The sequence below is a fragment of the Pinus tabuliformis genome, chromosome J (assembly GCF_031772625.1).
Source record: "Pinus tabuliformis cultivar Carrire ecotype Pingquan chromosome J, CPIR1, whole genome shotgun sequence".
Taxonomy (NCBI): domain Eukaryota; kingdom Viridiplantae; phylum Streptophyta; class Pinopsida; order Pinales; family Pinaceae; genus Pinus; species Pinus tabuliformis.
In genome coordinates, this window is record NC_142295.1 from 1,326,876,461 (window position 1) to 1,326,897,874 (window position 21,414).

Sequence of the window (21,414 nt, forward strand, 5' to 3'; positions counted from 1 at the left end):
TGGTTGGCTTTAATCTGAGCGGATTCTTCTGTATATTTCTACTGTTTTGCCCTTTGGCAAATCCTTTGTTACCACCACCTCGATTTCCTTTAGTATTTCTAGCCAACTTGTTGCTTCTCTTATCAACCCACCTTTTACCCAGGATTTCTCCCTTCTGTTTACTTTGCTGGTAACAAATCCTGGCTTTACGTATTACCTCATCCATCGTCTTTGGGTTATCAAACTCAATTCTTTCTCTCATGGTCAAAGGTAAACTACTGACGAACCTCTGTACTTTAGCCTTTTCCTCTCGAATATAAGGCACATAATGGAGCAATGAAGTAAAACGAGTGATAAACTCATCCATTGTTTGTTGTCCCAGTCGCAGGTCATGGAATTCTCTTGCTTTTTCGTCATAAAAACGTTCGGTCAGGTATCTTTCCTTAAAGTATTTTTGAAAATTTTCCCAAGTTATATTCTATTCACTTACTCCTTTTACAATCTTAACTTCTTCCCACCATAGGGTGGCTTTCCCCTATAATTGGAAAATGGCCAACTATGCCTTGAGGTTGTGATCGTATCCATATAGATGGAAGTATTTGTTCATATTAATCAATCAAGCCTCGGCTGCTTCCTCTAATTCTCCATCAAAGTGTGGCGGTTTTATCTTATGAAACTCCCCTTGCAATTCTATCCGTTGCCTTTTTGATGTCTGTTGCTCGGAAGCATTATCAAATCGTTCTTCTCGTTCTTCCTCCCTTCCTTCTGACTCTTCTGGTTCTGTGTGGTGATTCTGCTCCTCCGACACCCTTTGCTACTCAGCGCTGGGATTCAGCGGTTGCTGATTCTGCTTGTCAGATAGGCTCTTTATAATCCTTTCCTGTTCCATGGTTAACCTCGCGTTATCCTCCCGCAATCGGGCCATTTCATTTTTCAACTCCTGTACTGTCTCTAATATTGCAAGGTTCATATTGCGAGCCTCCTCTCCAAGCTGTACCCATAATTCTGGGTTATTTTCAGGGCTTGTTGCAGGTCCCTGACCCACCACAAACCTATGTGGAACACTGTTTGCTCTTCTCATATTGGTTGTCTTCTATTTTCCTTTGTGCTTAACATAAGAAAAGAAACAGAAGAAGGGTTAACGCATTAACTGTTTTCTTTAAATACAAAATAGAAATGAAAATAAAAATAAAATGAATACACTTTATCTGTTTATTTCCCAGAGGCCACAGTTTTTGAAACTTGGCTCTGATACCATATGTCACATCTCGCAATATAGCATAAAATTTTTTTTACATGACTTAGTTACTTACATAAATTCTTCCCTTTTAGACAATGTCAATATAAATTAATCCTATTCATTTCAACTTGTAACGTTAACTAATCTGGTTATTACAGCTTCCTGCTCAGTGATAGCCTAAGTTTTCAGGTTACATGATATTTTCTTTTTTGCTATGATGTTGACACTCCATAAACGGAGGACAATCCTTTCCATTTTGGGTTAACTGATCGCCCCGCCAGCTCGGATTCCAGCTATTCCCTTGAGCTCAGTGCTCCCTTGGAACACTCGACATTTACAAAATCTGTCATATGGCTTTAAAGCGCACAGCTGTGATTGTCAGTGTTCTCGAGATCCTTCTTCACATTTACGGTGGAGATTGCTTGTTGCTATTCCAATGGCTCTGGGTATCTTGGAGGGTTTTACTATTCCCTGGGTCTACTTCTTGGGTTCATTTGGTTCCTCTCTCTTTCTCGCCTGGCTCTGCTCTCCTGCCAAGGTGGATGGCTTGCTCTGCAACCTAGATGCATGTTGTAGCTACTTTGTTCTGGTTCGGGTCAATGAATTCGCGTTCAAGCTCAGACTTTGCTTTGCCGAATCCCAGGTAAGGTTTTGCAGTTAATCCCTTTCAAATAACCTAGAAGGTATGCTCAGGTTTTTTTTTTCCTTTTTTTTTTGGTGCTAAATCATATACTGTTGTCATTCGCAGATTTGGATTGGGGTCGAGATTGCGCCTTCAAAGCTTCTCTCCCAAGCACACAGGGCTCCAACTACTAATGGCTACCCAGGTAAGCTTGAACAGCTCTGTTCTGTTTTTTAGATTCAAAGGTCGGGTCCTTTATATCTAAAGATGATTCGCTCCTTGGTGTTATCTTGTGAGAATTCCTGGTCGCATGGACCCTCTTGCGTTGAGCTGCGCTCAACGCTCGTTGATAAACTTGTTGTTTGTCTTTATTTTTTGAACAAGGTGTAATACATTATGGACAGTTGAGGCCATAACTGCTTCTGGGTTGTATTGTTATGACCCGACCAGTGTTCGGCTGGAAGAGGGTTATTGTAATGGTTTTAATTTCCTTAATATTTGCCTCGTGGCTTTATGAACAACATCTGTTATAAATTTCCATGGATATTTTCTGTTCAACTTGTACTTATGATTATTAGTTCTATAAATGCAAAGCTCGATTTTCATTTCAATGCTTAGTTATCCTCTGTAGCTGGGGTATCCCTCATGTACTTCTTCGGATGAGTTATCTTTCTCATGGGTATGGTTCTGTTGGTATTGTTTACACTTTACAGTTGACCTTATTCCTTATTTACTCATTATCATAATTCAGGTTCTTCTTTCCATCGGGTATTAAGTTTTTCTTTCTTGGAATTTACGAATATGCTCATGGTGACAGGGTAGCCTCCAGGCTCGAAACCTCTATTGCTCTTTAGTCCCACAAGGACTGGGCTAAACAGACATGAATAAAGTGTTCTCACTCTCGGTTAAAGATTACCGTGTTTATGGCCTGTAGTTATTTTTCTTCTCTACGGCCTTAGTTAATCATGCTCGGTCAAGTTTTTCGTTGTGGTCCTAAGGTTGTTAATTGTAAATTCACTAATTCTTCTTACAGATGTTAAATCTTTCCTCCTTGATATTTACCCTAGTTTAATTCTTGTGCATGGATACATATTAAAAGTACTTACCGACTTCCTATGGGAATTTCTATTTCTTTAAAATAGAGAGTTACTTGCATTCTTTTACATAGAATTTCGTTTTCCTATATAAAATAGTCTTTCTTGCAAATGAGAATGCATGCATATAATTACACAGAATTTCGTTTCTTGTATATAAATGCTCTTTCTTTTAAAATGAGAATGCCTATCCTAAATTAAATGAATAGTATTTCATGCAAGAAGTTGTTTCTGTGTAAATAACAGAAGGGTTCTGGCATTTCATTTTCTTTAAATATTTTGCTAGATAGTCTTCCTATATTTGAGAATGCTCCAGCTACGGTGAACGACTATTGTTTATCAATGTATTCAAATGTTAATTCTTCAACTATATAGAAGGATTCCAATGTTTTCCATTCCTGTTATTCTTTTAAAAAAATAGACAGAAATAAAGAATATGTTCCATTCGTTTTTCCGATTAAACATAGGACAGAGTAAAACATGCAAACTCTTTGGTTTACTTACAGCATCTATTAAATTATTGCAGCACAATCATTCCACTTAATTTACCACATTCATTTTATAGAATCTGCTTTGAAAGTGTTCCTCCACTTACCTGTGCTGCTGTGACTTACGAAGTTCTCCAGAAGCTGGGCTTACCACTGTTTCTCCCGCTTCCAATCTGCCACCCGACCTTGAGATTCGTCTTTCGAGACCAGAATCTCCCCCCTAGCTCTCTTGCAGGACCACTGTCCTTAGCAAGACGCTTGCACCTAGTGCTTGGCTATCTGGTCATCACCAGACTTAGCCATTTTTCTCTTTTCTTCTGCCTGTCCTTACAGCACAGATTTTCCCTCCCCTCTCTTCCTTTTCTTTGGAAGCCCTTCCAGTTAGGGGAGGTAGTTAGGGTTGCAATCACAGCAACTGTCTTTTCCACAACTTCTTTCTTGAGAAGTTGCGATCTCTTAAAAGAAAAACATTTCTTATGTTTTAATTAAAAAATATTATTAAATTTCAAACAGATAATAATATCATATTCAGTTTATCTTTTACCACAGTAAAGTTGTTAGGCCCCTATACTACTAGTGTAACCCCTTATTGTTATTAGTACAACCCACTTATTATAGTGATGTACCCATGTAGTGCCCATATTGTTACTATTGTGCCCCATAGAAGCCCAGTATTGTTATTATTGTGCCCTTACATTATTATTGTTATGTCGGCTCTGATTATGTTATGACCCCTTAGACTCCTATATATAGAAAGGAGGTCTTTTCATTTGTATCATCCAAGAATTGTTTATTTATGTAATGTAAAGGAGATTGCCCCCTCGAAGAGGCTGAATTCTAAGGCGTTGATCTATCTTTTCTATCTTTTCTTGAGCTGGTTTCATAACATTTGGTATCAGAGCTTTGGATTCTAGGGTTTTGCTGCTCCAAATAGGTCATTGTGGCATTTTCGCTATAACATTTTTTCTGCGACGTTTCAGAAGCTAAAAAAAAACCCATTTGAGAAGACATTGCGCTGAATCTCGGGTCCAAATTTCAGAGCTTTTCGCACTATATTTGCAGAGATATGATCTGAGGAAGTTGGTATTTTTGCAGACTCCTGAATTACATTCCAAACAGGTGACCTGGGAAAATCATCATAACTTTCTCTCTGAGCATCGGATTGAAATTTCGTAAGGTACAGAAAGAAGACGGACTATAGTTTCTTGTAGATATTTTTCAGAGCTAAAGGTCGAAATAGTGACACGTGGCACTTCATACAAGTTCGCTCTTCTGGAAAGGTCTATAATCAGGTCATCTTGGGAGATTGTGCATAACTCTTTCTTGGAGAATCCAATTTGGATCAGACTAGTGGAATTGGAAAGAGGACACAGAGGGCTACTACAGGTCGCAATTTCAGAACTTAAAGATCCGAAAGTACAAAGTTACAGTCGTTTCAAGATCGAGCTCCTAAAATCAAGAAAAAGCAAGATGAGGAAGTTTGATGGCAAGAATCCGGTAATTTGGATACTTCAGATGGAGCAATATTTTGATCTACATGGTGTACCACTGTTACAAAAGGTATGTATTGCATCTTCATATTTAGAACCGGACCAATTTTTATGGTATGAAGGGCTTTGTTCTAGTAAACAACTTGTTACATGGTCAATTTTCACGGAGGAAATGATAGCACATTATGAGGATACAAAGAGAAACACCTTTTTTAGAGCAACACCACAACAATTGGAAAGAGTAAAAGGGCTTTGTGACATAGTGGAAAGAAAAATTATGGAAACCAGGAAGCATACCCCTCACAACTATAAAGATGGAAGTGTTGTTTCTCCTAGCCTTCCACAACCTACAAGGGTTACACCACAACAATTGGAAGAAAAAATAGAAAAAGGGCTTTGTTACAATTGTGATAGCAAATGCACTAAAGGTCATAAGTGTGTTGAGAAGAATTTTTTTTACATAGAATATGAAGAGGAGGAAGAAAATGATCAAGAAACATCAAAAGAAGAAGATATACGCCAAGACCCCGCCCCAGAGAAAGAAGAAATGAATCAGACCATATCTTGTAAAGCATTGGCAAGAATTACCACTCCTCAAACTCTCAAGATAGAAGGACATATCAAGAAGAAAAAGGTGCAAGAAGTGAAAGATCAAATCGAGAAAGAAGAAATGAATCCAACCATATCTTGTAATTCATTGGTCGAAATTACCACTCCTCAAACTATCAAGATAGAAGGACATATCAAGAAGAAAAATGTTCAAGAAGTGAAAGATCACATCGAGCATCAAGAAATGAATCCGACCATATCTTGTAAAGGATTGGAAGAAATTACCACTCCTCAAACTCTAGAGATAGAAGGACATATCAAGAAGAAAAAGGTTCAAGCAGTGAAAGATCACATCGAGCATCAACAACAAGTTCTCCAAATTTTAAAGGATAACGCCACTTCGGTGCAAAATCAAATGAAACAACAGATAGATCAACATCGTAGTGAGAAATGTTTTGATGTAGGTGATTGGGTATTTTTACTGCTACATCTCAAGCAAGCTATTTATGAGAAGGAAATGTTGGCAATACTACATGCACTTAAAAAATGGCGACCTTACCGAATGGGAAAAATCTTCAAGGATGAGGATGTGGAAGCATTGTTTTGTGCTATTTCTATTATCCAACTAGATTGGATAAATGAAGCAAGGGATGAATGGAAGAAGGACGAAGAAGTATGGCCACTTATTCAAAAGTTGCAGAATATCCCAATTCAAACAATATTGCCAAAAATTGAAGAGGAAGGAAAAATCATATTGGAACTTGGAGCAGTCGCAGAAACAAGAACCCGACAGCTACGAAATCAATCAATTTCAAAGTATCTCATCAAGTGGAAGAACTTACCCACTGAAGATTCCACATGGGAGGACAAGAATTTTATACAGAAGCATCAAGAACTACTCAAGCGTTGAGGACAACACTTTTTGAAGGAGAGGGGCATGTGAGGCCCCTATACTACTAGTGTAACCCCTTATTGTTATTAGTACAACCCACTTATTATATTGATGTACCCATGTAGTGCCCATATTGTTACTATTGTGCCCCATAGAAGCCCAATATTGTTATTATTCTGCCCTTACATTATTATTGTTATGTCGGCTCTGATTATGTTATGACCCCTTAGACTCCTATATATAGAAAGGAGGTCTTTTCATTTGTATCATCCAAGAATTGTTCATTTATGTAATGTAAAGGAGGTTGCCACCTCGAAGAGGCTGAATTCTAAGGCATTGATCTATCTTTTCTATCTTTTCTTGAGCTGGTTTCATAACAAAAGTCAAATATTTACATTTTTCCTGGAGCATTACAATAAACCATAGGGAGATCAATGAGAATGATGCACTACAAAACATTAATAACATTAAAAATATTGTTACTTCTAAGTTCAAAGAAAAAATGTGGTGTGAGAAAGATTTAGTAGCTAAAAGAGAATTAAGTTATTATAAAAAGGTCATCAACCCCACCCTAGAAAATCAAAAGTATCTCTTTGTTTTAGCTAGCTCAAAGAAGAAAATTAATTTAGCAAAGTTTAGAATGAACTCTCATGAGCTCTATAGTGAAAAAGGTCATTGGGCAGTTCCTAAAACACCATGGTCGGAAAGAATCTGCCATCTCTTTGATAATAAGAACATTGAAGATGAAAACCACTTCTTCCTAGCCTTTTACGATGTCAAAATTATAGTGAGCTTGGGAAGCTTCTCTCCAAGCTTTTTGAATAGAGAAATAAAATCTTAAATCAAACTAAATATTTTTTTTCTTTCAATCCAATAGACCAAAATTTGGTCTCAGTGGACGTTAACCATCATCATCAATTAAAAAAAAACCATTTAAAAAAAAGCCGACAAAGCTCGGGCTCCTCTCTTCCGCATCCTCGTCCATACTAGGTCGGAGGGTTTTTTCTATTAAGAACTATGGCGACATCCATGTGTAGTAGTTGATATGTTTTGAACGGCGAAGTCAATGGCCACGCGTACACCGTCTGTAAACCATGTCGATTGAACTTTTAAACTTCCAGAACATTTTATTTTGAATAGGAAGAATAATCTGAGTATAACAAATCTGAACTGTACAAAGGATTTTTCGAATTTTAATCGAATTATACAGATCTGAATCATATAATCGAATTTTGTTTCAGGACACAAAAACAAATCTCAAACATGGATAATAATTGTTGCGGTCATCGGAGGCTCAGCTGTGATTTTAATTATGACATTCATTGCCAGATGTTATTTTTTCAGATTATACACTATCCCCTCACAACAAAGACAAGGTATGCTATATTTTGTAGCTGTGACTATATTGTATTGCATCGAATATTGCACTCAGAATTTCTCTTTATGACTGTGGCTTTATGTTTGGTTGCGAACTTTACATCAAACTGTTGGGAATTCTACAATAGTCAACACTCTAGTCGCAACACAACTCCGAGGACCTATAGACTTTGATTTCAAAATATTAAGAGATGCTACTAATAAATTTGACACTGCAAATAAGCTTGGAGAAGGAGGGTTTGGTGAATTTTACAAGGCGAGTTAGAATCATTGTTGTGATTTATGTTGATTTGATTGTAAATTTTAAGAATATTATAAAATTTAAACTATTGACTTCACTCTCTTCTATTAAATTTGAAAATATTCATAGACAACACACTTGCCTGTCTTCCGCTGAAGTTTGATTTGAAGCAGGGTACAATGAGAAATGGGAAGGTGATAGCAGTAAAGAAACTATCTTTAGTGCAATCTGCCTGTGCCATATCCGAATTTGAGGGTGAAGTGAAGCTCATTTCAAATGTTCACCATCGAAACCTGGTACGCTTATTAGGATGCTGCAATCAAGGCCCAGAAAGACTGCTGGTTTATGAGTACATGCCAAACAGTAGCCTCGATAGAGTATTATTCGGTTGGCCCCTCATACTTAATCCCTCTGGATCTTCTTCTTTTTTCCACCCAAGAGTTGTTCTGTTGTAGCTGAGATATATATAACTGTAATTCGTGTATCAACAGGGGAAGGCAACAGAGTTTGAGTTGGGAAACTCATTTTGGGATCATATTGGGCACTGCTCGCGGCCTTGCATATCTGCACGAAGATTTCCATGTTCGCCTCATTCATCGCGATATCAAATCTAGCAATATATTTCTTGATGAACATTTTTGTGCAAAAATAGTAGATTTTGGATTGGCCAGGCTTCTTCCTGAAGATCGGAGTCACCTCAGTACTAGAGTTGCGAGAACCCTGTAAGAAAAATAATCCTTTATACGACTGTTCTGATTATATTTGCATTTAGTGTTGAAATATTAATTTCAAACTGCTGTACTGCGCACATTTAATTCAGCAAAACCACCAGTCTCCCATCGGACCGCTTTTGCTGAGGTAGTGGTTTTCCTCCGAGCGGCTCCGCTATTGTACACCATTTGACGCGTGTCCATAGTACTTTTTGCAAAATAGCTTTTTATCAGGATGTAATGTTCGTTTTCTTTGGGCAAGCGATATTCGTCCGATTGCAAGGATGGATGATGACCATTGATTAAACCAAAGTTAATTTACATGCCTGCAGCAAATGGAGATTACGTGAAGTTTCATTTTGACCGCCGATCTTATGAGTAAAATATTTAATGAAATTTATTACGGGATGGTAAACGTAGGTAGGCTTTTAATTTTTTTATTTTTTTCATGTACGAGAAGTATGGTCATGTTTTTTTTTGTTATTAAAAATATATGTAATGTAATATGTTTTTTTTTTAGTTGACTATTGTAATGCAAGGGGAAGGAATGCACAACAGTGTGAAACAAAAACCAGAATAGAGCAGCATGAAAATATTTATTGAGAAGAAAGCATTGTAAGCACGTAGCAGCGCGTGAGTAGGGAAATAGGGAATGCTCGGAAGAGCCTGAATGTAATGTTTTTTTTATTGAATATGAATGTAAAATTGCAACAGGATATGTAAGATTTTTTTTTTTGCAGTAAACGTAAATGAAAAATTTACACACAACAGTGTAAATCTTTTCAAAAGGAGACAGAGTAATTTTTGTTGAAATGTTCTTGGAGTAATCCCTCAGGCAGAGGAAGAATATTTTTGTAACAACAGTTGTCTTTGATTAATGAATACAAAGCTTTTGTGGGTGTGTGTAATACTCTGTTCTCAGAAAATAAATTATTTATAGCTTCCCTGTGTTAAGATCCTGTGGCAAAAACAGAGCATTGTCTCTGTGTTCAGTTTATTTGTTTTGGAATTTATCAGAAAATTCCCAACAGTGGTATCAGAGCTTGTCCAGACTCTTTGAAGGTGTCAAAGAAGCTGAAGGAAGGAGTTTTTGGTGCAACTACTTCTCTAGCAGAGTGAAGACACAGTCAAGAAAGGATCCAGGTATTTCTCAAGTTTTTTTTGTGTTGCTGTTGAAGACAGTCTGTTATTTTAAATACACAGTGAAGTATTTGAAGCATAGCTGAGAGTGCAAGGAATGGCTGGCTCCAGCACCAGCACTAGCATGGGTATTTTTAATACTCAGCTCCCACAGTTTAATGGGAAAAACTATGACTATTGGGCAATAACCATGAGAGCCCTGTTTGCCTCACAAGATTTATGGGAACTTGTTGAATATGGGTTTGAAGAACCAGGAGATGAAGATGAGTTTAATAGATTAACTCAGGCAGAGAAAGATCTGTTGAAGAGCAATAAGAAGAAGGATTCAAAAGCCCTCGTATTTTTGTATCAAGCAGTGCATGAGAGTGTGTTTCCAAGGATAGCAGCAGCCAAGTCATCCAAAGAAGCATGGAAAACCCTCAAGATAGCATATCAAGGCATGGAGAAAGTGAAGACAACAAAACTACAGTTGCTGAGGAGAGATTTTGAGAATTTGTGCATGAATGAGTCAGACAATATTGACTCATTCTTCACACATGTGATTGGTCTAGTCACACAAATAAGATCTCATGGAGAAACTCTTGAAGAAAGGAGGATTGTGGAGAAAATATTGACGGTCCTACCCTCAAAGTTTGATGTGATTGTCACCACCATAGAAGAGACAAAGGATCTCACAAACTTTTGAGTTGATGAACTTCATGCATCACTGATAACACATGAGTAGAGGTTGAGTAGGAATGAAAACTCATCTCTAGAACAAGCCTTTAAGACCCAGATGTCCTTTGGAAGAGGAAGAGGTCAAGGCAGAGGAAACAAGAGAGGAAGAGGCAGAAGCCAAAACAGAGGTGGAAGAAATAGTCCAGCAAATGCTCAAGGAAGAGGCAGCAATCCAAATCAGAACCAAGGCAAAGGCAGCAGCCAACAAAGTGGAAAACATCATGATCAAGGACAAAGGTATGAAAAATCCAATGTCCAATGTTATTATTGTAAAAAATATGGGCATTATGCAAATGAATGTAGGAAGAAGCAACATGATATGAATAATAGATCTAGTGCAAATATCACTAGAGAAAATATCAGCCAAGATAATGTGCTTTTAGCTTGTAACATGGCTGAAACAAACAGTGATGATATATTGTTTCTAGACTCCGGTTGCTGCAACCATATGACAGGAAACATAGCCATGTTTTCTGCTCTAGATCAGAGTGTGAAGTCACAAGTCACACTTAGGACTGATAGTAAAATTTCTGTTATGGGAAAAGGAGAAGTAAAAATATTTACAAAGAAAGGTGAAAAGAAAACCATAGCAGATGTCTATTATGTTCCTGGAATGAAGTGTAACCTCTTAAGTATTGGACAGATTGTTCAAAAGGGGTACAATGTTTTCTTTGAGAATGTTGTATGCACCATCATGGATAGAGCACCCAGCAAAAGATGTATTGCTGAAGTGAAGATGATGAGGAACAGGATGTTCCCTCTCAGAATAAGGGCAGATTTGAAAAATAAAGAAGTAATAGCAGCAGTGACACAAGAGGCTTTCCAAAGCGTACCTAAGGATGAAAATTGGTTATGGCACTTGAGATTTGGAGATCTCAACTTTGGAGGTCTTAATTTGTTGAGTAGGAAAGTGATGGTAAGAGGATTACCATTGATAGAGAAACCGGACAGCCATTGTGAAGGTTGCATCTTGGGGAAACAATACAGAGAAAGTTTTCCATCAGGGAAAAGCATAAGGGCAAAAGCTCCCTTAGAAATTGTTCACTCAGATTTATGTGGACCGATGCAAACTCCATCACTAGCAGGCAGCCAATATTTTCTAACATTCATTGATGATTTCACCAGAAAGACTTGGGTTTATTTCCTGAAGAACAAAAGTGAAGTGTTTGAAAAATTTCGAAATTTCAAGGCACTTGTGGAAAACCAAAGCGGGCTGCATATCAAAGTTCTGAGAACTGATAGAGGAGGTGAGTATATCTCCAAGGAATTTCTACGGTTTTGTAGAAAAAATGGAATTCATAATCAGTTTACAGCTAAGTACACCCCGCAACAAAATGGAGTTGCCGAGAGGAAGAATAGGACCATCATGGATATGGCGAGGAGTATGCTAAAGGCAAAGCATTTGCCAAATGATTATTGGGCTGAGGCTGTACAATGTGTAGTATATATTTTGAATAGATGCCCAAAAAAAATAGTCATGAATAGAGTGCCGAAAGAAGCATGGAGTGGGAGAAAGCAAGGAGTCACCCACATGAAAGTTTTTGGTTGTGTGGCTTATGCACACATTCCAGATCAGCTAAGGAGGAAGTTGGACAGCAAAGGGGAGAAATGTATTTTCATTGGATACAGTGAGGAATCCAAAGCTTACAGGCTGTATATCCCATCTACTAAGAAGTTTTTTGTGAGAAGAGATGTTCAATTCATTGAGGAGGAAGCTTGGGATGGAAGCATAGAGAAAACAGTGAATGTTAAAAACTGTTTGTCTCATGATGAAGATGATGAGGAGATGGCTGAAATACATCCCCAAGCAGCAGCGCCAACACAAGGGCAGCAAGGGACACCCTTGAGGAGAAATTAAAGTGCTTCTCCAAGCATACCACAAGGAGGAAATTCAAGTGCGTCTTCAAGCACTTGTACACCAAATGAGAGAGGTAAGAAATTCAGAAATTTAAGTGACATTTATGATGAAGTTATAAATTCTTTGTTTTCATTATATTGTCATGTTGATGACCCTGTTCATTTCGAAGATGCAATTAAGGATAAGAAATGGATAGAAGCTATGGATAAGGAGATCAATGCCATAGAAAGAAACAAGACATGGGATTTGGTTGAACTACCAAAAGGAAAAGAAGTCATTGGAGTTAAATGGGTTTACAAGACCAAGAGTAATGCTGAAGGAAAAATAGAAAGACACAAGGCAAGGCTGGTTGTCAAAGGATACAAGCAGCAGTATGGGAGAGATTATGAGGAAACTTTCGCACCGGTTGCAAGAATGGAAACAGTGAGAGCAGTGCTGTCCATAGCAACACAAAACAAGTGGAAAGTTTACCAAATGGACGTGAAGTCAACATTCCTAAATGGAGTGTTAAAGGAAGAGGTCTACATTGAAAAACCTCTAGGGTATGAGAAGAAAGGCCAAGAGCACAAAGTGTGCAGATTGAAGAAAGCTCTTTATGGGCTGAAGCAAGCACCAAGAGCATGGTACAGTAGAATAAATTCCTATCTACTGGAAAATGGATTTGACAAATGTGAGGGAGAACCCACACTCTACATCAAAGAAAAGGATGGTAAAATTCTAATTGTTGTGTTATATGTTGATGATGTTATTTTTACAGGTAATGATGAATATCTCATTGAAAATTTCAAAGCAGTCATGAAAGAGGAATTTGAGATGACTGACATGGGTTTGCTGAGATACTTCTTAGGAATAGAAATAGATCAAAATGAAAATGGGATTTTTATCTCACAGGCAAAATATGTTAATGAAGTGTTGGAAAGATTTAATATGCAAGAGTGCAAGGCAGCAATCACCCCCACAGTGATGCGATTAAAACTCAGCAAAGTGGATAACAGCAAGGATTTTGATCCTAGCTTGTATAAGAGCATAGTTGGCAGCCTGATGTATTTGACTGCAACTAGGCCAGACATAATGCTTGCTGTTAGTTTAATTTCCAGATTCATGGAGAGGCCAAAAGAAGCACATTGGCAGGCAACAAAAAGAATTCTAAGGTATGTTAAAGGTACTAAAAGGTTTGGCATTTTATATATTGTCTCAGAATGTTCAGATTTAATTGGATACACTGATAGTGATTGGGCTAGAAGTGTAGATGATCGGAAAAGCACATCTAGTTATGTTTTTCACATGGGTTCAGGAGCCATTTCATGGGCATCTAAGAAACAACCTATTGTAGCATTGTCTACAGCAAAGACAGAATATGTGGCAGCTACAGCAGCAGCATGTCAAGCAGTTTGGATGAAAAGAATGTTAAGGAGCTTAGGCCAAGAGCAGGCAAAAGGAACAATGATTTTTTGTGACAATAGCTCAGCTATTGCATTATCCAAGAATTCAGTGTTTCATAAGAGAACGAAATACATTGACACAAGGTTTCATTATATCAGAGAATTGGTGAACAATGGAGAAATTGTTTTAATACATTGCAGGACTCAAGAGCAGATTGCAGACATTCTGACAAAGCCATTGGACCAGAAAAGCTTTGAATTTTTGAGGAAATGTTTGGGTATGACTGAACACCCAGCAGTTGAAATTAAAGGGGAGTGTTGAAATATTAATTTCAAACTGCTGTACTGCGCACATTTAATTCAGCAAAACCACCAGTCTCCCATCGGACTGCTTTTGCTGAGGTAGTGGTTTTCCTCCGAGGGGCTCCGCTACTGTACACCATTTGACGCGTGTCCATAGTACTTTTTGCAAAACAGCTTTTTATCGGGACGTAACGTTCGTTTTGTTTGGGCAAGCGATATTCGTCCGATTGCAAGGATGGATGATGACCGTTGATTAAACCAAAGTTAATGTACATGCCTGCAGCAAATGGAGATTGCGTGAAGTTTCATTTTGACCGTCGATCTTATGAGTAAAATATTTAATGAAATTTATTACGGGATGGTAAATGTAGGTAGGCTTTTAATTTTATTGTTTTTTTTTCATGTACGAGAAGTATGGTCATGTTTTTTTTTGTTATTAAAAATATATGTAATGTAATATGTTTCTTTTTGAGTTGACTATTGTAATGCAAGGGGAAGGAACACATAGCAGTGCGAAACAAAAACCAGAACATAGCAGCGTGAAAATATTATTGAGAAGAAAGCATTGTAAGCATGTAGCAGCGCGTGAGTAGGGAAAAAGGGAATGCTTGGCAGAGCCTGAATGTAATGTTTTTTTATTGAATATGAATGTAAAACTGCAGCAGGATATGTAAGAATTTTTTTTGCAGTAAACGTAAATGAAAAATTTACACATAGCAGTGTAAATCTTTTCAAAAGGAGACAGAGTAATTTTTGTTGAAATGTTCTTGGAGTAATCCCTCAGGCAGAGGAAGAATATTTTTGTAACAACAGTTGTCTTTGATTAATGAATACAAAGATTTTGTGGGTGTGTGTAATACTCTGTTCTCAGAAAATAAATTGTTTATAGCTTCCCTGTGTTAAGATCATGTGGGAAAAACAGAGCATTGTCTCTGTGTTCAGTTTATTTGTTTTGGAATTTATCAGAAAATTCCCAACAGTGGTATCAGAGCTTTTCCAGGCTCTTTGAAGGTGTCAAAGAAGCTGAAGGAAGGATTTTTTGGTGCAACAACTTCTCCAGCAGAGTGAAGACACAGTCAAGAAAGGATCCAGGTATTTCTCAAGTTTTTTTTGTGTTGCTGTTGAAGATAGTCTGTTATTTTAAATACACAGTGAAGTATTTGAAGCATAGCTGAGAGTGCAAGGAATGGCTGCCTCCAGCACCAGCACCAGCATGGGTATTTTTAATACTCAGCTCCCACAGTTTAATGGGAAAAACTATGACTATTGGGCAATAACTATGAGAGCCCTGTTTGCCTCACAAGATTTATGGGAACTTGTTGAATATGGGTTTGAAGAACCAGGAGATGAAGATGAGTTTAATAGATTAACTCAGGTAGAGAAAGATCTGTTGAAGAGCAATAAGAAGAAGGACTCAAAAGCCCTTGTATTTTTGTATCAAGCAGTGCATGAGACTGTGTTTCTAAGGATAGCAGCAGCCAAGTCATCCAAAGAAGCATGACAAACTCTCAGGACAGCCTATCAAGGCAGGGAGAAAGTGAAGACAACAAAACTACAGTTTCTGAGGAGAGATTTTGAGAATTTGTGCATGAAGGAGTCAGACAATATTGACTAATTCTTCACACATGTGATTGGTCTGGTCACACAAATAAGAGCTCATGGAGAAACTCTTGAAGAAAAGAGGATTGTGGAGAAAATATTCAAGGTCCTACCCTCAAAGCTTGATGTGACTGTCACCACCATAGAAGAGACAAAGGATCTCACAAACTTTTGAGTTGATGAACTTCATGCATTACTGATAACACATGAGCAGAGGTTGAGTAGAAATGAAAACTCATCTCTAGAACAAGCCTTTATGACCCAAATGTCCTTTGGAAGAGGAAGAGGTTAAGGCAGAGGAAACAAGAGAGGAAGAGGCAGAAGCCAAAATAGAGGTGGAAGAAATAGTCCAGCAAATGCTCAAGGAAGAGGCAGCAATCCAAATCAGAACCAAGGCCAAGGCAGTAGCCAACAAAGTGGACAACATCATGCTCAAGGACAAAGGTATGAAAAATCCAATGTCCAATGTTATTATTGTAAAAAATATGGGCATTATGCAAATGAATGTAGGAAGAAGCAGCATGATATGAATAATAGATCTAGTGCAAATATCACTAGAGAAAATATCAGCCAAGATAATGTGCTTTTAGCTTGTAACATGGTTGAAACAAACAGTGATGATATATGGTTTCTAGACTCCGGTTGCAGCAACCATATGACAGGAAACATAGCCCTGTTTTCTGCTCTAGATCAGAGTGTGAAGTCACAAGTCACACTTGGGACTGATAGTAAAATTTCTGTTATGGGAAAAGGAGAAGTAAAAATATTTACAAAGAAAGGTGAAAAGAAAACCATATCAGATGTCTATTATGTTCCTAGAATGAAGTGTAACCTCTTAAGTATTGGACAGCTTGTTCAAAAGGGGTACAATGTTTTCTTTAAGAATGATGTATGCACATCATGGATAGAGCACCCAGTAAAAGATGTATTGCTAAAGTGAAGATGACGAGGAACAGGATGTTTCCTCTCAAAATAAGGGCAGATTTGAAAAATAAAGAAGTAATAGCAGCAGTGACACAAGAGGCTTTCCAAAGCATACCTAAGGATGAAAATTGGTTGTGGCACTTGAGATTTGGACATCTCAACTTTGGAGGTCTTAATTTGTTAAGTAGGAAAGGGATGGTAAGAGGATTACCATTGATAGAGAAACCAGACAGCCTTTGTGAAGGTTGCATCTTGGGGAAACAACACAGAGAAAGTTTTCCATCAGGGAAAAGCATAAGGGCAAAAGCACCCTTAGAAATTGTTCACTCAGATTTATGTGGACCAATGCAAACTCCATCACTAGCAGGCAGCCAATATTTTCTAACATTCATTGATGATTTCACCAGAAAGACTTGGGTTTATTTCCTGAAGAACAAAAGTGAAGTGTTTGAAAAATTTCGAAATTTCAAGGCACTTGTGGAAAACCAAAGCGGGCTGCATATCAAAGTTCTGAGAACTGATAGAGGAGGTGAGTATATCTCCAAAGAATTTCTACGGTTTTGTAGAGAAAATGGAATTCATAAGCAGTTTACAGCTAGGTACACTCCGCAGCAAAATGGAGTTGCCTAGAGGAATAATAGGACCATCATGGATATGGCGAGGAGTATGCTAAAGGCAAAGCATTTGCCAAATGATTATTGGGCTGAAGCTATACACTGTGCAGTATATATTTTGAATAGATGCCCAACAAAAGTAGTCATGAACAGAGTGCCGGAAGAAGCATGGAGTGGGAGAAAGCAAGGAGTCACCCACATGAAAGTTTTTGGTTGTGTGGCTTATGCACACATTCCAGATCAGCTAAGGAGGAAGTTGGACAGCAAAGGGGAGAAATGTATTTTCATTGGATACAGTGAGGAATCCAAAGCTTACAGGTTGTATATCCCATCTACCAAGAAGTTTTTTGTGAGCAGAGATGTTCAATTCATTGAGGAGGAAGCTTGGGATGGAAGCATAGAGAAAACAGTGAATGTTAAAAAATGTTTGTCTCATTATGAAGATGATGAGGAGATGGCTGAAATACATCTCCAAACAGCAGCGCCAACACAAAGGCAGCAAATGACACCCTTGAGGAGAAATGAAAGTGCTTCTCCAAGCATACCACAAGGAGGAAATTCAAGTGCGTCTTCAAGCACTTGTACACCAAATGAGAGAGGTAAGAAATTCAGAAATTCAAGTGACATTTATGATGAAGGTATGAATTCTTTGTTTGCATTATATTGTCATGTTGATGACCCTGTTCATTTCGAAGATGCAATTAAGGATAAGAAATGGATAGAAGCTATGGATGAGGAGATCAATGCCATAGAGAGAAACAAGACATGGGATTTGGTTGAACTACCAAAAGGAAAAGAAGTCATTGGAGTTAAATGGGTTTATAAGACCAAGAGTAATGCTGAAGGCAAAATAGAAAGACACAAGGCAAGGCTGGTTGTCAAATGATACAAGCAGCAGTATGGGAGAGACTATGAGGAAACTTTCGCACTGGTTGCAAGAATGGAAACAGTGAGAGCAGTGTTGTCCATAGCAACACAAAAACAAGTGGAAAGTTTACCAAATGGACGTGAAGTCAGCATTCCTAAATGGAGTGTTAAAGGAAGAGGACTACATTGAACAACCTCTAGGGTATGAGAAGAAAGGCCAAGAGCACAAAGTGTGCAGATTGAAGAAAGCTCTTTATGGGTTGAAGCAAGCACCAAGAGCATGGTACAGTAGGATAAATTCCTATCTACTGGAAAATGGATTTGACAAATGCGAGGGAGAACCCACCCTCTACATCAAAGAAAATGATGGTAAAATTCTAATTGTTGTGTTATATGTTGATGATGTTATTTTTAGAGGTAATGATGAATATCTCATTGAAAATTTCAAAGCAGTCATGAAAGAGGAATTTGAGATGACTGACATGGGTTTGCTGAGATACTTCTTAGGAATAGAAGTAGATCAAAATGAAAATGGGATTTTTATCTTACAAGCAAAATATGTTAATGAAGTGTTGGAAAGATTTAATATGGAAGAGTGCAAGGCAGCAATCACCCCCACAGTGATGGGATTAAAACTCAACAAAGAGGACAGCAGCAAGGATTTTGATCCTAGCTTGTATAAGAGCCTAGTTGGTAGCCTAATGTATTTGACTGCAACTAGGCCAGACATAATGTTTGTTGTTAGTTTAATTTCCAGATTCATGGAGAGGCCAAAAGAAGCACATTGGCAGGCAGCAAAAAGAATTCTGAGGTATGTTAAAGGTACTAAAAGGTTTGGCATTTTATATACTGTCTCAGAATGTTCAGATTTAATTGGATACACTGATAATGATTGGCCTGGAAGTGTACATGATCGGAAAAGCACATCCGGTTATGTTTTTCACATGGGTTCAGGAGCCATTTCATGGGCTTCTAAGAAACAACCTATTGTAGCATTGTCTACAGTAGAGGCAGAATATGTGGCAGCTACAGTAGCAGCATGTCAAGCAGTTTGGATGAGAAGAATGTTAAGGAGCTTAGGCCAAGAGCAGGCAAAAGGAACAGTGATTTTTTGTGACAATAGCTCAACTATTGCATTATCTAAGAATTCAGTGTTTCATAAGAGAACGAAATACATTGACACAAGGTTTCACTACATCAGAGAATTGGTGAACAATGGAGAAATTGTTTTAAAACATTGCAGGACTCAAGAGCAGATTGCAGACATTCTGACAAAGCCATTGGACCAAAAAAGCTTTGAATTTTTGAGGAAATGTTTGGGTATGACTGAACGCCCAGCGCTTAAAATTAAAGGGGAGTGTTGAAATATTAATTTCAAACTGCTGTACTGCGCACATTTAATTCAACAAAACCACTAGTCTCCCATCGGACCACTTTTGCTGAGGTAGTGGTTTTCCTCCGAGGGGCTCCGCTATTGTACACCATTTGACGCGTGTCCATAGTACTTTTTGCAAAATAGCTTTTTATCGAGACGTAATGTTTGTTTTCTTTGGACAAGCAATATTCGTCTGATTGCAAGGATAGATGATGACCGTTGATTAAACCAAAGTTAATGTACATGCCTGCAGCAAATGGAGATTGCGTGAAGTTTCATTTTGACTGCCAATCTTATGAGTAAAATATTTAATGAAATTTATTACGGGATGGTAAATGTAGGTGGGCTTTTAATTTTATTGTTTTTTTTTTCATGTACAAGAAGTATGGTCATGTTTTTTTTGTTATTAAAAATATATGTAATGTAATATGTTTTTTTTGGGTTGACTATTGTAATGCAAGGGGAAGGAACGCACAGCAGTGTGAAACAAAAACCAGAACAGAGCAGCGTGAAAATATTATTGAGAAGAAAGCATTGTAAGCACGTAGCAGCGCGTGAGTATGGAAATAGGGAATGCTGGGCAGAGCCTGAATGTAATGTTTTTTCTATTGAATATGAATGTAAAACTGCAGCAGGATATGTAAGAATTTTTTTTTGCAGTAAACGTAAATGAAAAAAATTTACACACAGCAGCGTAAATCTTTTCAAAAGGAGACAGAGTAATTTTTGTTGAAATGTTCTTGGAGTAATCCCTCAGGCAGAGGAAGAATATTTTTGTAACAACAGTTGTCTTTGATTAATGAATAAAAAGCTTTTGTGGGTGTGTGTAATACTATGTTCTCAGAAAATGAATTGTTTATAGCTCCCTGTGTTAAGATCCTGTGGCAAAAACAGAACATTATCTCTGTGTTCAATTTATTTGTTTTGGAATTTATCAGAAAATTCCCAACATTTAGGTTGTTTTGATTATATTTGCTGATAGTGTTGAACATAATTAAAATGGAGTTTTGTTTGGTCAGAGGATGTACAGCACCAGAATATGCCGTTCATGAGCAATTGACCAAGAAAGCGGATACCTACAGTTACGGTGTTGTAGTTCTTGAGATTGTAAGCGGCAGGAAAAGCATTCACATGAAGCAACTAACGCATATGCAATATCTTCTAGAATGGGTATTTTCTCAGTCCATTCACCCTATATTTCTCAAACTGGTGTGGATAAAGGAACTTAGGCCGTCTCAATTTGTTTTTAATTATTATTTAATTTATTAAAAGTTTTAAAAATAATATAATAAGAATATATATTTGTAACAGAAAATTTGAAGATTATATATATATATATATATATGATACTTGATAAGTCAATGGAATGAATGTTACATGGGAAATTGATGAATTGGGTTATGAATGTTGTAGGTCTGGAAACTATACGAGACCAACGAGGCTTTAAAATTGGTGGACGAAACCATGGGAGATGAGTATGATAAAAAGGAAGTGTTGAGAATGATACAACTTGGTCTTCTATGCACCCAAGCTTTTGTTGCACAAAGGCCGTCCATGTCTGAGATGGTGGCGATGCTGGTAAGCAACAGGGACTTCAATAATTTGCAGACAACACCCATGAAGCCTGCTTTAGGATATACAGCCCGGACTACCAATTCTGAATCGGGCACGTCTTCATCGGCTTCGAATGCAACGGTGTCAACATCCGTCACTGCTCGTTAAATACAATTACAGATAAACAGCACTAATAGTTTCCTACCAAACTATTTTCATGCATTTTATAGTAACAGTTTCCAACCAAACTGTTTTCATGCATTTTATACATTCCGCAATGTAACGACTTTATAATCATACAATTCACATATTGTATATTTCACTTGTGTAAAATATTTTTTTAATAAATAGATTGATAAATTTAGTATTTAAATTTTACAAATTAATATAAAAAAATCA

At 37.6% G+C, this 21,414-nt stretch overlaps 1 protein-coding gene across 1 annotated transcript in view; it reads left to right on the forward strand.

Annotated features, from left to right (window-relative positions):
- LOC149232181 (cold-responsive protein kinase 1-like) overlaps window positions 1–21,183 on the forward strand; it is a 29,563-nt gene extending 8,380 nt beyond the window's left edge. Inside the window, exons 4-10 of the mRNA XM_089381856.1 lie at window positions 6,017–6,026; window positions 7,699–7,750; window positions 7,860–7,987; window positions 8,146–8,363; window positions 8,464–8,694; window positions 20,481–20,631; window positions 20,875–21,183. Of these exons, the coding sequence (XP_089237982.1) occupies window positions 6,017–6,026; window positions 7,699–7,750; window positions 7,860–7,987; window positions 8,146–8,363; window positions 8,464–8,694; window positions 20,481–20,631; window positions 20,875–21,183 (1,099 nt within the window). The remainder of the gene's footprint in view (window positions 1–6,016; window positions 6,027–7,698; window positions 7,751–7,859; window positions 7,988–8,145; window positions 8,364–8,463; window positions 8,695–20,480; window positions 20,632–20,874) is intronic.
- The last annotated feature ends 231 nt before the right edge of the window (window positions 21,184–21,414 follow it).